The following is a 16,073-nucleotide window of genomic DNA, read 5'->3' on the forward strand; positions in this document are numbered from 1 at the left end:
TATCCTTAAAACTGCTACAAGTATTTAATTTATTGGTGACAAGGGGGTTTGGAAGGTATTCTACAGTGGAATATTTCAAAAGGGAAAGAAAAAAAGTGAGTTGATACTCTTTTTTCTCAAGCACATTCATCATGTGTCTCAGGACTTCTGTGCTCTATGTATCCTCTGCCTGGAATCACTCCCCACCACCACATATCTGCATGCCTCAATCTCCCTTCAGATCTTCGCTCAAACGTCACCTTCTCAGTGACATCCCTGATCACTCTATTGAAAACCACAACCTACTGTGACTCCTATACTGTATAACCCCATACTTGCCTTTATTTTCTTTTACATGATATATATATTTTACTTACTTAATCAATTTTCACCTCTACAAGGGAAGGGGTCTGTTTTGTCCACTGCTTTAATTAACCCCTGAGGTTATAGAAAAATTACTGCCTTGTGGTAGATGTTCAAATATTTTTTGAATAGAAAATAAGTTTCTCTATTTTAAAACCCTTCTTTTAATGTAATATACAAACATATATTGTGGTTTTTACTTTAATTTTAATATTAAATTACTTATTAATTACTAATTATGAATATGAAAATAAATTGGTACTTTTACCTATTTTCAAGAATGTATACACAATACTGAAAAAAACTAAATAAATCCGTATTTCAGTGTCCCATGTAAAAACTGCTGCACTGAAGAACATTGTTCAACAACATTTAAAAAGTGGACTGTAATATATACCTGGAATACATGGCCTGTAGCTTTAAGCTTTGGTTTTTCAGTTTCTTCAGAAAGTGCAGCTGAAGAAACTGTTTCATCAACATCACACTTGGCACGAGACTTAGCAAAATCCTCATAGAGCTGAACCTGTAAAATTCCCCCCATGAAAGCAATAAGTATAATTATTTTCAATTGTTCAAAACATAACTAGCGGGCTTCCCTGGTGGCGCAGTGGTTGACGGTCCGCCTGCCGATGCAGGGGGCACGGGTTCGTGCCCCGGTCCAGGAGGATCCCACATGCCGCGGAGCGGCTGGGCCCGTGAGCCATGGCCGCTGAGCCTGCGCATCCAGAGCCTGTGCTCCGCAGCGGGAGAGGCCACAACGGTGAGGCCCGCGTACCGCAAAAAAAAAAACCCCAAAAAACCCCACATAACTAGCAAAGGCCAATAAAAGCAGTAATTTAAATCAGCCCTCATCAAAGAAAATAAATTATGATACCTATATTTCACTACTTGATTACAGATGATCCACTGCATCTTGGTAAATTCCTTTTAAATTACATTTAGAAAACAAGTTTAACACATTGTTTGGCTGCTAAAATATTTTAAAAAATAGTCAAATAGTCCTAGACCCAACTTTTCCACTCTGTTCAAGAAGAGAAATACATTACCAATAAAAGAGAACTTTAACCCTTACAAGTAAATGAGGAAATCTTCCTTAAGTGAAGTTATGTGGTCAAGACCCTAACAGGTATATTTCAAAAGACCAAGTTTAAAAAAGGATACTAACTGCAGAACCCATACCAAGTTCAAAGTATTATCTTGGAGTCTGGGTTCCTGCCTTGTATATGCTAAAACAATGTGAAAGGGAAGAGAATCTAGAGTGCTAGAGAACAGAAGTCAGAGAATAAAAACCTGCAGGTGCAAAGCGAACCCAAATGTCACTTCCCTCCCCAGCCCCCTTCCTCCAGACTACTTAAATGTGTTTTAATGAGGATGTTATAATACCACCACCAGTATATCATCTCAGGTTTTTTCATATGGCACCTTCTCTTTATTATACTTAACTTTAAAAAGTCTTGATTTCATTACCTCTAAAAATTTTTCCTTCAAGAAATATTAATCCAATTTTTACAAATGAGGGATGGAGGCTCAGAGAGATGAGGTAGATAATATAAATGATCACAGAGCTCTTAGCATCTAAATTAGTGTCCTGTCCACTAAACTCAGGTTGTATAGATAAATACTAAAAGGTTAAATGTCTATACACTGGAGGGAAAGCAGCAGTTTTCCAGGTATGTCCGTATATCTTTTTTTCATTTGACCATACTAAATCAACTCTAATACTGAAACAGACTGATGCTCACTAACCTAGAACACAAAGTAAACGTTCAAACAGAAAATTCTGCTTATAGGCCATATCTTACTAAGACAAGAGACAGTTTCCCCTTACAAAATTACTGCACAAGGAAAGGCATACAATAAATTCCTTTGATAATAGTCTCTATGTACAAAATCAGAACTGTGCAGAAGCCAATACTTATTTTGAAAATTTATTGGCAATACTTTAAAAGGGACAAGGTCCCACTTCCCAACTCAGCCCTGATGTATACACCTATAATGCTGCTGCAAGGATATGACATTATAGGCAGACTTCTGGCCCTTATAAAACATTGGCTTACTTCTATATCATTTTAACCTTTCAACTTTTTCAATTAACTAGACATATATAACAAAGCAATTATGATACTGGATTTTGTTTTAATGCTATATTCAAAATGCACATACCCAAATGTGTACTTACATATCCAAACAGGTTCATTTAGGTTTTATCTACACCTGTTTGAAACAGTATTCCTGAAGTCTAAGGAAGTAGAAGCTAGATTAGAGTGATAAACCAAAGGCTAAATCCCCTTTATTCAATACTTTTGTGGCTTGTTCAAAACATTCCCCTAATAAACATACCACCAAGAACCACAATTGCGATCACCAGATTCCTAACCTGGAGAGTACTAAGAGTACAGTAATAGTCTTGAATAATTTTGGGCGGTAGATCCTGCAAAACATCTTCTTTCATTCTTCTCAAAAGAAATGGCAGGACTTGGCGGTGCAGTGCATCCATCGCGAGAACACCTATTAATAATAAGAGAGTTAACTTAATTCTATTTATTATTATTATTATTAATTTCTCTTAATAATAAGATTAAATGGCTTCCCAAAAGTTAGATATAAATTATATTCACTTGCACAGAGTATATAACTGTATCTCTTTTTCATACCTGCTTCTTGTTCACGACTGGAGCTTCGAGCATCCCTACTTGCTAATATAGGTTTACCATATCGTGCAGCAAACTGGCGTTCAGTCCCCAAAAATCCTGGCATGAGGAAATCAAATAATGACCACAGCTCCAAAACGTTGTTCTGAATATAAGAAAGGAACACCAGTTATCTTGTGTACTAGGATTATTTCCTTACACTTAAAAATGGAACATTAATGAAAGCCCACTGTGATGACATAGATTATCACCACATTTTTGGGTATAAGTCTATATATACATATATTTTAAAGATTTTTTTGATGTGGACCACTTTTAAAGTCTTTATTGAATTTGTTACAATATTGCTTCTGTTTTCTGTTTTGGTTTTTTGGCCGTGAGGCATGTGGGATCTTAGCTCCCCGACCAGGGATCAAACTCGCACCCCCTGCAAAGGCAAAGTCTTAACCACTGGACAGCCAGGGAAGTCTCTATAAGTCTATATTTTAACGTGTAAAATTTGGAGAAAATACTCTATCCTATTTGGAGGAAACTTTCAAGTCTCTTCCACCAGAATAAGCCTTGGTCCGTGGTATTTAAATCCTACTGGTAGGTTCCATCAAGTAGTAAATAGAAGAGAAAGATGAATACATGTCTGATTCTTTTAACTTTGAGACTCAGATTAGCAGCAAGATTTAAGAAATTTGGCCAATTACCACCATTTCTTCAACACAGGAAAACCTAGAAGAGTTTGGTTATAGGTCAAGTCTACCCAGTATTTATGGGTCATGAGGAACAGGCACAGGTTCTTTCCAATTCTGTTGGAGTTTCATGAAAAAAGAAAAAAAGAAATCAACACCTTTTCATTTTAGATGCTTTCCCAGTATGTGTGGATCCTAAGGTACCATCCCATCTGTTTACCCCTTCCAGAAGCCCTCCTCACCAGGCTCAAGCAGTGGCTCACCATGCTGGGCTGCCATTCTATACTGAAACCCTTCTAATCCCACCTAGGCTCTGCCCCATGACTCATGGGCTACCATGGCTGTTTGGTGCAGAAACCCACCCACCTTACAGCTTCAGAGCTAAACTGTTGAGGTGTGGAAGGGGAAAAGAGAGCCTTTAAGCAAACAAATACTTCTTTTGTTGTGAAAGCTATAATCAATTTTAAAATACTGTGAAGTTTCCATATAAGCAAAACAAATCTTGATATATCAAACCTAAAGAGTATGCTGCGGAGCAGCTGGGCCCGTGAGCCATGGCTGCTGGGCCTGCGCGTCTGGAGCCTGTGCTCTGCAATGGGAGAGGCTGCAGCAGTGAGAGGCCCGTGTACCCCCCACACACACAAAAAAACAAACCTAAAGAGTGATTTTTTCCTCTTATTTATTTATCTATCTATCTATTTACCTATCTATTTATTTAGGCTGTGCCATGTGGCATGCAGGATCCTAGTTCCCAACCAGGGATCAAACCCATGCCCCCTGCACTGGGAGGGCAGAGTCTTAACCACTGGACAACCAGGAAAGTCCCTTTTTCCCTTTTAAATGTACTTTTTCTTACTTCCATTAAATTTTCATATGTTTGTAATTACGTTCTCTCTTGTGGTTATTAAAATCTGAAGTGTTTACTTAATAGACAAAACCATAATACTTTAGTAGTCAGTCTATCACCAAAAATAAATTTAAAAGAAAAGTAACAAATACATAAAGAACCATCATTTTTTTAAGAGTCAGAAGCAATCTTATAGGTCACTTGGTGTCTACCCTCCTGCCAACTGGAGAATGATGGAGGGTATCTTCCCATCAGACTTGGCTATCCAAGCTAGATGTGAACATTTGCAACCAATTCCTCTGGAAGATAAGAGAATCTTTCAAAAATATCTAAAGGCATCTACATACTCAGCCATCTCCTTCCTTTTCTAAGATAAACTGTTACAATCTCTTTCCTTCAACTGCTTCCTAATCTCAGGTATTCATACCTCTCCTATATGATGAGTCACCTCTGAATCATCTCTAGCTTCTCAATGTTAAATCAGATTGTATTATACTGCAGAAGGAAGATGGCCAATGTGGAAGACTTATGTCTTATAAGACTTATATTTACATAGCCTAAAATTACATTTTAAATATGAGATTTAAAACCTAGTTTGCTCACATACTGCTACATACCAAATGAACCATTATAAAAGCAAGATAATTATTGGAAATTATCATTCCTATAAACTAAAAAAACCTCTTTAATTCACTGTCAAATGCCAAGCCTTCTCTCCACATGGCAAATATTAAAAAAAAAAAAAAAAAAAAAAAAGGTAAATAATTACCTGGATTGGTGTTCCAGAAAGAATAATCCTATAATTAGCAGTCAGTTGTTTTACTGCTTTTGACAATTTTGTTTTTCCATTTTTGATGACATGGCCTTCATCAAGAATACAGTAGTTAAATTTAATATTTCTGAAGAAAAACAAAAATGTTAGCATCTTTTACTATATGTCAGGAACAATATGAAGTCTTTGAGGCAGGAAAATACTAAGTCTCTCTGAATTTGATACTAAGTCTTTCTTTAAAAAAGTTTAATTCTTACCTAAAGAAATCTATGTCGTTTCTCACAACATCATATGAAGCCACTATCAGATTGTGCCTTTTCACCTGATGCTGTAACCTGTATTTAAAAATACATAAGATTACAAAATGGGGAATCTGCAAAGTTTATAATATGCTTTCAAAGGGAAAACCACAGATGCCATTGTATAAAGTGCTTTCAATCTACCTACTAAGCCCAATATTCCCTTCTGCTTACTCTACATCCATGACCCTGACACCTGAAGGCCATTCTTCTTATGACTTGGCCTTGTTGCCCTAACTCAGTCTGATTAGAAAAGAGACAGGTACCTGACTCAAAATGTGGAGGTCATTTTAACTTTATTTGCCAACACCTCTTCCTTGGAGGCACTCACTATTCCTTCACCATTCCATGTTGTGCTCGGGGGTAGAGGGGGAGCTATCAATCACACGTCCTCATAGTCACCAAAGAGATGAAGCATTTTAATCAGGTCAAGCCATTCACAATATTTTATCCCCTGACCACAAAGACTGGTTTGGGGGCATGACCCAGTCAAGGCCAGTCAGTCATCTCAGGTACTGATATATTCATGATGGGAGAGAGAAGATTTCTGTTTATTATAGTTGCCAAGCTAGGAGAATGCCCATGGTCATCTTACCTACCAACAGTAGACTGAAGTCCAGTAGACATCGACAGAACAAGTTATACGTGGGGAAGAATAGTAAATTAGATGTACCTGAAGCAAGAATTCACCCCCTGAGATTCTCAATTTAATTAATGAATTTGCCATTTGCTTAAGCTAGTCTGAGCTGAGCTTCTACCACTTGTAAATGGATGAATTCTTTTACAATAAATTCTTTAAGAGTACAAGCTGTTGAGCTGCCTGTGTTCCAATCTTCATTTAATTAGCTGAGTGACCTTGTTCCCAGACCCCATGTCTTGGACTCCTCATCTGCAAACTGGGAATAATAGTACCCATACCTCATAAGGTAATTATGAGAATACACAATTTTACCTAAATGTAAATAAAACTGCTTAGAATAATGCCTAGCCAGTAAGTGCTCAATATATGTTAGCTATTATTAACAGAAGGGCAGCAAATCTATGGACTAATCAGCAATCTATGACCATCCAAGCTTTAAAGGATTAACTGAAATCAGGGCTTTCCTCATGGCACGGTGGTTAAGAATCCGCTTGCCAATTCAGGAGACACGGGTTTGAGCCCTGGTCCGGGAAGATCCCACATGCCACAGAGCAACTAAGCCCATGCGCCACAACTACTGAGCCCGTGTGCCACAACTACTGAAGCCTGTGCACCTACAGCCCATGCTCTGCAACAAGAGAAGCCACAGCAATGAGAAGCCCACGCACCACACCGAAGAGTTGCCCCTGCTCGCCGCACCTAGAGAAAAGCCCGTGTGCAGCAATGAAGACTCAGTGTAGCCAAAAATAAATAAATAAATTTATTTTAAAAAAAGATGAACTGAAATCAATGATATACCACCCTTCAACATTTGTATTTAGGAACAGAGATGTACTAGTTGATAGACAGAAGGTAAAACTAATAGAACTCTAGCGTTTCTGTGGTATCAGGGCAACTAGAGCAAGCCACTGTGGACCAAAAAGCTTTTTTTTTTTTTTTTTTTTATGGTACGCGGGCCTCTCACTGTTGTGGTCTCTCCCGTTGTGGAGCACAGGCTCCGGACGCGCAGGCTCAGCGGCCATGGCTCACGGGCCCAGCCGCTCCGCGGCACGTGGGATCCTCCCAGACCGGGGCACGAACCCGCGTCCCCTGCATCGGCAGGCGGGCTCCCAACCACTGCGCCACCAGGGAAGCCCCCAAAAAGCATTTTTGAGGAGAGAGAAGAAGAAAGAGGGAGCACTTCGGGAAAGTGAGTAGAAAATGACGATACAACAGAAGCACCTAGAAGATACTATGATCAGAAGACTTCCAAGAAAGGCATAGAGAATGGTTTTGGTTCCTGACAGTTTCCTGGCTCCAAAACTTAGAAAGCCCAACTGATTGTTAACAATGGCTAAAGTCCTTGAATTTTGATGAGTCTCACTGATTATATCTTTATTATTCACTTACCTTTCTTAAATAAGTAAGTTCCTATGTCTGACAACCAAAAAAGCTAACTAGAATTCATTTTTAATCGATTTTATTCTTCCAAACTACTTAAAGCAAAAGATAAAACATTTTTTTGTTGGATAGTTCTTACCTTATTCTTTCAGTGGGAGGTCCAGTATAATGCAATGGATTGAGATATTCTCTGGAGCAAAATTTACCTACTTCATCCACCCAATGACCTGTTAATGTTGGCGGACAAACCACCAAGGAAGGAAGTGGCATACATTCTGCCAATTTTGATCTTGCATATTCCTGGGCCCTTTAGACAGCAAAACACAAGGAATTAACCAGTTCGTTTAAACTGCTCAGCACCTGAAAGCCTTCTTTTAAAATAACATTTAAAATTACCTGTGACAATGATCTCCTGCTAGAATGCAGATGGACTGTAAAGTTTTTCCTAAACCCATGTCATCACACAGAATTCCATGAAGCTTATACTTATTAAGAAATGCTAACCAGTTCACACCATCCTGAAAGGTTGGGAGAAAAAGAAAAATGATAAATGTGAACAGATCATAACAAATTTTTTCTTGTAAAGAACATGTTTACACAGACCAAAAAATCTGTATTTTTACAGGCAATGAGAAATAAATGGGTATAAGACACTAGACAGAAGAACTGAATTAATAAATCAATTTTTAAACTCTTTAAGGCACATTTACAAGGAATAGTCACTATTTATAAGTATAAAACTTTACCTGCTGATATTTTCTGAGTTCAGCATTGATTGGTACTGGAATCTTGTAATTTTCTAATTTTTTCCCATCTAACAATTGCTCCAAAAAGTGTCGTTCCTTGGCTTTCAACTGGATTAATTCTTCTGACATATTTGGAGGGTCTGGAATGCCTGCCTAAAATTGTTTTTTAAAGTGTATTAAAACTATTTGCTACTATTTATTAATTTTTCCATCCTCAGATTATGAAATCATTTCACATCTTATCAAAATACAAATGCAGAGATAACACAATATTGTAAACCAACTATACTTCAATTATAAAGAATACCAAAAATAAAACATATATATGTATATATATATAAATGCAGAGAAAAAAGCAATTCAAAAATAGTATGATTTTAAAGACTGGAAGACAAATATTTAAGAATTTGACAGGTATTAAAAGTGCTATAATGAGACTACTAAATAAACACATTTGAGATATTTTAAAGAACACAGCTACAATTTATTTTTTCCAGTACCATGGCATTACTTGATAAAGAGGCAAATAAAATTGTACAGTTTATTTTAAGTGAAATCCTGTTACTGGAGCTTCTCAATTTTAGGGTTATGATACCCCAGGGTATTGGTTCTCAAAATGTGGTCTGCAGACCCCTCAGGATTTCTAAGACCTTTTCAAAGGGTTATTGACGTCAACTATTTCATAACAAAAGAGAGACATTACTTTTTTCACTGTGTTGACATTTGTTCTGATGCACAAAAATAATGGGCAAAACTGCTTGTGCCTCAGAAAGAATCAAGGCAATGTCACCAAGTGTACTGGTAGTCACTGTAGTATTCCTCACAGCCATCCACCAGCTTTTTTTTTTTTTTATATATTTTTTTTTTTTGCTGTAGGTTTTTTTTTTTACATCTTTATTGAAGTATAATTGCTTTACAATGGTGTGTTAGTTTCTGCTTTATAACGAAGTGAATCAGTTATACATATACATATGTTCCCATATCTCTTCCCTCTTATGTCTCCCTCCCTCCCTCCCTCCCTATCCCACCCCTCTAGGTGGTCAACACCAGCTTTTTTTTAAAGTTGGTTTCACTTAAGAATGTCCTTGGGGGCTTCCCTGGTGGCGCAGTGGTTGAGAGTCCGCCTGCCAATGTGGGGGACATGGGTTCGTGCCCCGGTCCGGGAAGATCCCACATGCCACGGAGCGGCTGGGCCCGTGAGCCATGGCCACTGAGCCTGCACATCCGGAGCCTGTGCTCCGCAACGGGAGAGGCCACAACAGTGAGAGGCCCGCGTATCACAAAAAAAAAAGAAAAAAGAAAAAAAAAGAAATGTAAAGTGAAAGTTAAGAAATGTAAAATTCTCAGAAAAGAACTTCAATTAAATTCAATTAAAATATATGTTCCTTATAATACCAGAAATAGTATCAGGAGTGAGGTGTATACACTGAGTCTTAAGATGATTGCATGTTATATTTTCAGAAGGTTTTTTTTTTTTTTTTGCTGCGCTGCAGGGCTCGAGGGATCTTAGTTCCCCAACCAGGGATCAAACCTGTGCCCCCTGCAGTGGAAGCGCAGAGTCCTAACCACTGGACCGCCAGGGAATTCCCTCAAAAGGTTTTAGAATTAACAACTTTGTCAAGTAAGATAGAAACTAACATTTTAACACATCTAATACCATAATGACAACCATCAAAACGAAGCCTTTCTGCACAGTGCTTTATAAGTAAGAAATCTTCAAACATTTATCCTCATGGACCTTTTAATAAATGACCACCAGATATAAGGCCATACAATAGGGACATTTCCTAACAACGATTAGGATTCATAAATACTGTTTAGTGCCAGGAACCCTTCCTTTGAGTATCTTCCTCACCCCAATTCCTATAAAAGCTGCAAGAGTTACTAATAGCGCAAGGAATTAAAGCTTCTATCAAAACCACTGGTTTATATTCTCTGAATCCTTGACTGAAAAGTACATGATTCTTCCTATGAAGATGGGGCAGAGCAAATCAAGATAAAGTGAAACAGGAATTAACTTGCATGACATTCTTGTTTCTATTGCTGCATCTTCAAACTCATAGCATCTAATCTGCTATTAATCCTATCCAGTGTGTTTTTATTTGTAATTATATCTTTCAACTCAAGAAGTTCAATTTGGGTTGTTCTTATGTCTTCCATTTTGCTCCTTATCACACTCATGCTTTCCCTCTACCTTCTTGAACATATGGAGCATATTTTAATGTCCTTGTATACTAATTCTATTATCTGGGTCATTTCAGGGTGTGCTTCTATTGACTGACTTTTCTCCTGGTTAACTTTTTTTGGGGGGGGCAGGATCTCAGTTCCCTGAGCAGAGATTGAAACCTGGCCATGGCAATGAAAGCCTGGAATCCTAACCACTAGGCCACCAGGGAACTCCCTCTGGTCAATTTTCTGATGGGTGCTAAACGTCGTAAGTTTTACGCTGTTGGGTGCTGAACTTTTGGGGGTTAAACAGTTTTTTCTTTTGGGGATATAGTTAAATTACCTGAAACCAATTTGATCCTTTTCAGGCTTGCTTTTAAGCTTTATTAAGGTGCGTTCAAATCAGTCTTCTGTCAAGGGTTAATTTGGCCCTGCTACTCAGGCAATATACTTCTAAGGACTGTACTCAGTGCCCTATATGGTAGGTCCTCTGACTCAGCTTGGGGGAAATACCTATTCTTGACCCTGTGTGAGCTCTGGGAATTGTTCCACCTACTCCTTTCTGATTTTTCCCCCCAGTCTCAAACATATTCTCATACATATGCACAGATGAACGAATACTCAGCCTTTGTGTGGACCTCTGGAGCTTCCTCTCTGTGCAGCTACTTCCTCTCGGGTACTCTGCCTTGCAAATTCTACCCATCTTGTCCTCTCTGCACTCTGACTCTGCTAGCCTCTGTTTAGGTTTCACTTCCCTGTCCTATGGTCTGGAAACTCACTCCAGGCAGTAAGCTAGGGCATTTCATTTGTTCCCTTGTTGTTCAATGTCTGAAATCCATTGTTTGATTCATTTTGTCTGTTTTTCTAAGTTAAGGTAGGAGGATAAATCTGTTTTATCATGGCTGGAAGCAAAATATGCATCACATCCTTGTAATTTTCACATCTATCAAAGGGAATCTCATCAATCTTTTCTCAATCTCTAAAGTTCAAAATCTCTTTTCTTTGCCAACTTGTTATCAAGTACTGTTATTCTCCCTTAAAAAAAAAGTAGTTTAGACTCTTTATCACCTCACAGTGGATCTGGGCTCTGGGGGCACTTACATTCTAATCCACATTCAAACAGCTATTAAACTGATTTTCCTAAAACACTGCTTTCATCATCTACTCCTTTGCTCAAAGAACACATGATGGTTTCTCATCACTCATTGATTTCAATTCCAAAAAAGACCAAGGGGACAAAGCATAATCAACTTAGTTTACAGATAAGATGATGCAAGGCCCAAAAGTTAAAGGATATGAATAAGACCTAGGAAGCAGAGGATGGAAACAATTCAGGAAATGTCACTTGGGTCTTTTGATACAGTAGTCTAGTATTTTTTTAGTCACAGTGGTTATTTTAACATATTGTGGAAAAAATATTCATGCAGAGAAATATATAAACAAAGGTACAGATCAATAAATTAGAAAACAAACAGCTCTCTAACTACTGCCTGATTAAGAAAAACAGCCCTGCCATCATCCTACAAGATCCTGTAAGCTCCTTCCCAGTGATAACCCACTCTCCTTTCCTCAAGAGGTAATCATTTTCCTGACTTTTCATGGCAGTTTCTTTTTTACCTTTCTTTATACCTTTATCACCTAGGTATGCATCCCATGTACTTTTGCCTATTTTTGAACGTCATAGAAATAGAATCTTACGTTAAGGATTCACTAATTGTCGTATGTATCTGTACTTTGTTCGTTCTTATTGCAGTATAATAATCCAGTTAACATATCTAAAGATAATGAGTAGCTGAGTGGTTTTAGACTACTATAAATAATGGTACAAATAGTATTCTTGAAGGTGTGTCTTGGATGTATTCTGAATTTCTCTAGGATATATACCTAGCATAGATTTGATGGGTCATTGGGATGGGAATCTTCAACTTTACCAGATATAGCCAATTTTTTTTTTTTTTCAGAGAGGCTATCATCCAACTTACGCTTGTATTTTGCTGGTGGAAATATAAAATGGTAGAGTTACTCTGGGTAAAATAGTTTGGCAGTTTCTTAAAAAGTTAAACATGATATGATCCAGTAATTCCACTCCTAAATATCTGCTCAAAAGAAATAAAAGCAGGGACTTCTCTGGCGGTCCAGTGGTTAAGAATCCATGTTCTGGGGCTTCCCTGGTGACGCTGTGGTTAAGAATACACCTGTCAATGCAGGGGACACAGGTTCGAGCCCTGGACCAGGGAGATCCCACATGCTGCAGAGGAACTAAGCCCGTGCACCACAACTACTTAGCCTGTGTGCCACAATTACTGAAGCCTGTGTGCCTACAGCCTGTCCTCTGCAACAAGAGAAGCCACTGCAACGAGAAGCCCGTGCGCCACAACGAAGAGTAGCCCCTCGCTCGCCGCAACTAAAGAAAGCCTGCGCGCAGCAACAAAGACCCAACGCAGCCAAAAATAAATTAATTAATTAAAGGAAAGAAATAAAAGCATGCATCCACACAAAGACTTTATAAGTGCACAAAGTGCACGTTCATAGCAGCATTACTCATAATAGCCAAAAGCTGGTAATAAGCCAAATGTCCATCAACTGGTGAATGGATAAACAAAATGTGGTGTCTCCATAAAATAGAGTATTATTTGGCCAGTAATACTCTAAACACACCCAAAAGGAGCTACTGACATACTACAACACGGATGAACTGCATATATACTTACTTCCTGAATTACAAAAATCCCATAAAAATATGTAAGTGGCTAAGTGGAAGGGTCCTGGCTTTTCCCTTGCTTCAAGGCACTTCTATTTCCCCCATTGGCCACATATATTATTTCTGTAGCATGAATATACTCCAAAATTCTCTAACTTCAGCCTTCTAGTCTGCTTTCTCCATAATCCAACAGAGACATCATTTGCTTTTTACACTTTCAATTACTATCTTTCAAATTTACCTTTCACGTAAACTTCAGAACAGAATCTTTACATAGATGTTACCAGGGATACTTAGGAACAATTCTATTTCTAGAAGAGCATCATTGAATTATCATTCTTTTAGGAACCATAGTTTTTGTTTGTTTTTTAAATTTTTGGCCGTGTCGTGTGGCATGTGGGATCCTAGTTCCCCGATTGAACCCGTGCCCCCTGCAGTGGGGTCTTAACCACTAGACTGCCAGGGAAGTCCCAGAACCATAGTTTTATGTAAAACACTGTGTTGAAAAAAAATTACCCATTAAAGCATAAAATTCTTAACACTTATAACATAAACATATTCAAATCTTTTTTTAAACCTGACATGTTCTTTAAAAAGGGTTACAATTACTATGAAGTTACTGAAAACATTAAGTCCATAAACCAAGTATCTTCAACTTACCTCAAGTGGCATGAGTCTAATTAGTGTTGCAAAGCACTGTGTAGCCATGAATCTTACACTGTCCGTCTGATCACTCATTCTTCCCAACACAGGCACGACTAAAAGGACAATATATGGAACAATACCAACATCCAGTTGTTCCATTACACCTGAGTAAGTTATTAAGGAAATTTCCAACTGGTTCCAAGGTAGATGTTTTCATAAACTAAGACCATGACTTCTAAAACAGTTCCTCATTTTCTCACCTGTATTATGAAGAACTGACTGTCCCTCAAGGTCTATGATTCAACTATAACAGCATTTGTACAATGTTACTCCTTTGTGAACATTATGTAACTTTCTCATGATTAAGAAGATAAAATGATGTTTTTCACCTGAGGAAGGCTGGAGGTAACTTTATTAATAAGACTTTTTTCCATAGAGAAATTCCTACAAGTTTCTAGAATTCCCATACCAAAATTGAGTTACAATTGCAAGCAAGGGAGCACAACTCAGCGTCAAAGATTAATTCCAAATTTCCCACCAACATCTCAACAATCTTAAACTGGACATAGCAGGCCCAGTGAGTTCAGTCCTCCTGTAATCTTTAGCATTTCTGAGCCAGAGTTTCTAACGGATTTGATCTCCACCCGTCTTTCTTGCTCTTATACCGAAATATCTTTCGGGTTATTTCGAGAAAAGAATGTCAGTGGATGCCATACCCTTGGTAAAAGCTCGCCTGTAGGGCTTCCTTGGTGGCGCAGTGGTTGAGAGTCTGCCTGCCGATGCAGGGGACGTGGGTTCGTGCCCCGGTCCGGGAAGATCCCACATGCCGTGGAGCGGCTGGGCCCGTGAGCCATGGCCGCTGAGCCTGCGCGTCCAGAGCCTGTGCTCCACAACGGGAGAGGTCTCAACAGTGAGAGGCCCGTGTACCGCAAAGAATGATAATAATAATAAATAAATAAGCTTGCCTGTATATTTCTAGTTATTTAGTATATACTTAGTCATTTTCTACCCAAGTAATGAACAAAGCAAACATAATATGTTTATAAGAACTACCTATATCTGATTAATATTTTAAAAAATTGATTATAAACCAAATAAACAGATTAGTTACTAGATAAATAGTTCATGAGGTACATAAAATTTTTGCCTGTAAAAAGATCTCTTAAAATTAATAGTAATTCTTCAGACTTTCTGTGTGAATATTTTCATAATCAAATGTAAATATATTTATAATGTATTATAATGTAATAAAAATACACTTCAAAATAAAATCTAAAAAAGTAGGTTTGTTTTTGGAACAAGGCAGGTTATGTGCGTATTTGTTTTTGTTCTGTTTTGTTTTGTTTTTGCTGCACTGCGCAGCTTGCGGGATCTTAGTTCTCTGACCAGGGATCAAACCCATGCCCTCAGCAGTGAAAGCATGGAGTCCTAACCACTGGACCACCAGGGAATCCCTGTGCATATTTGAATAAATTTTATTTTAGTCATCCTTAAATAAAATGAATATAATTTCTGAATAGTTTGTCAAAATAAAAAAGGATACAGGCAAGTGCTTCAATTGCACCCTCTTGTTTGATATTGTCATCAATTGCTCCCAGCCATGGAAGAACCTTCTCCAAAAAAATATTCATTGTTTCCATGGTACCTATTTTGCTCATGACGCCTATACAACGAGCAGCCATGTGCCTCACTGCAGTGCTGGGGTACTGAAGGCACATATAAAGATGAGGCAAATGCTGTACCAACTAAAAACAAAAAGTTTAAGATAATCAGAACACTCATTAGGGAATCTACTGTTTAAAATATAACTATAACGGCCCATACTCAGAGGCTCTCAATATTCTAAGTAACTCTAAATCCAAGAATATCTCCAATTACCTCAAAACATTACTGTCAAAACATCCTCAATAAAAATTTAAATCTAAGTTGTTATTATAATGCTTTTAAAAAGAATAGAAAGGTGCAGAACTTCTCCCCTGTTCAATATCCTCTTAGGCATCAGGGAACACTCAATTCTTTCCAAAATTAGCAGGGAACGCATCAAAGGGACTTGTAAAAATCTCCTACTGAGGGTGGGAAAATGACACCACACATCATCAGCCCCCTCCCAATATGGCTTAGTTTTAGGTACATACTTTTTTATTCACTGGGTTGAGTGATCTCGATTTTGTTCTGGGCACTATACTTTGGTAGGTATTTTCCAC

At 38.0% G+C, this 16,073-nt stretch overlaps 1 protein-coding gene across 1 annotated transcript in view; it reads right to left on the reverse strand.

The window, feature by feature from the left end:
• Positions 1 to 16,073, reverse strand: part of BTAF1 (B-TFIID TATA-box binding protein associated factor 1) — a 90,141-nt gene that overhangs the window by 7,904 nt on the left and 66,164 nt on the right. The window contains exons 24-33 of the mRNA XM_024739534.1: positions 15,413 to 15,614; positions 13,885 to 14,033; positions 8,358 to 8,510; positions 8,008 to 8,129; positions 7,751 to 7,918; positions 5,550 to 5,627; positions 5,290 to 5,419; positions 2,997 to 3,138; positions 2,720 to 2,850; positions 740 to 865 (exon numbers count right to left, since the gene is read on the reverse strand). Coding sequence (XP_024595302.1) covers positions 740 to 865; positions 2,720 to 2,850; positions 2,997 to 3,138; positions 5,290 to 5,419; positions 5,550 to 5,627; positions 7,751 to 7,918; positions 8,008 to 8,129; positions 8,358 to 8,510; positions 13,885 to 14,033; positions 15,413 to 15,614 — 1,401 coding nt within the window. The remainder of the gene's footprint in view (positions 1 to 739; positions 866 to 2,719; positions 2,851 to 2,996; positions 3,139 to 5,289; positions 5,420 to 5,549; positions 5,628 to 7,750; positions 7,919 to 8,007; positions 8,130 to 8,357; positions 8,511 to 13,884; positions 14,034 to 15,412; positions 15,615 to 16,073) is intronic.

The sequence above is a fragment of the Neophocaena asiaeorientalis genome, unplaced genomic scaffold, assembly GCF_003031525.2.
Source record: "Neophocaena asiaeorientalis asiaeorientalis breed wild unplaced genomic scaffold, Neophocaena_asiaeorientalis_V1.1 scaffold597, whole genome shotgun sequence".
NCBI classification, from domain to species: domain Eukaryota; kingdom Metazoa; phylum Chordata; class Mammalia; order Artiodactyla; family Phocoenidae; genus Neophocaena; species Neophocaena asiaeorientalis.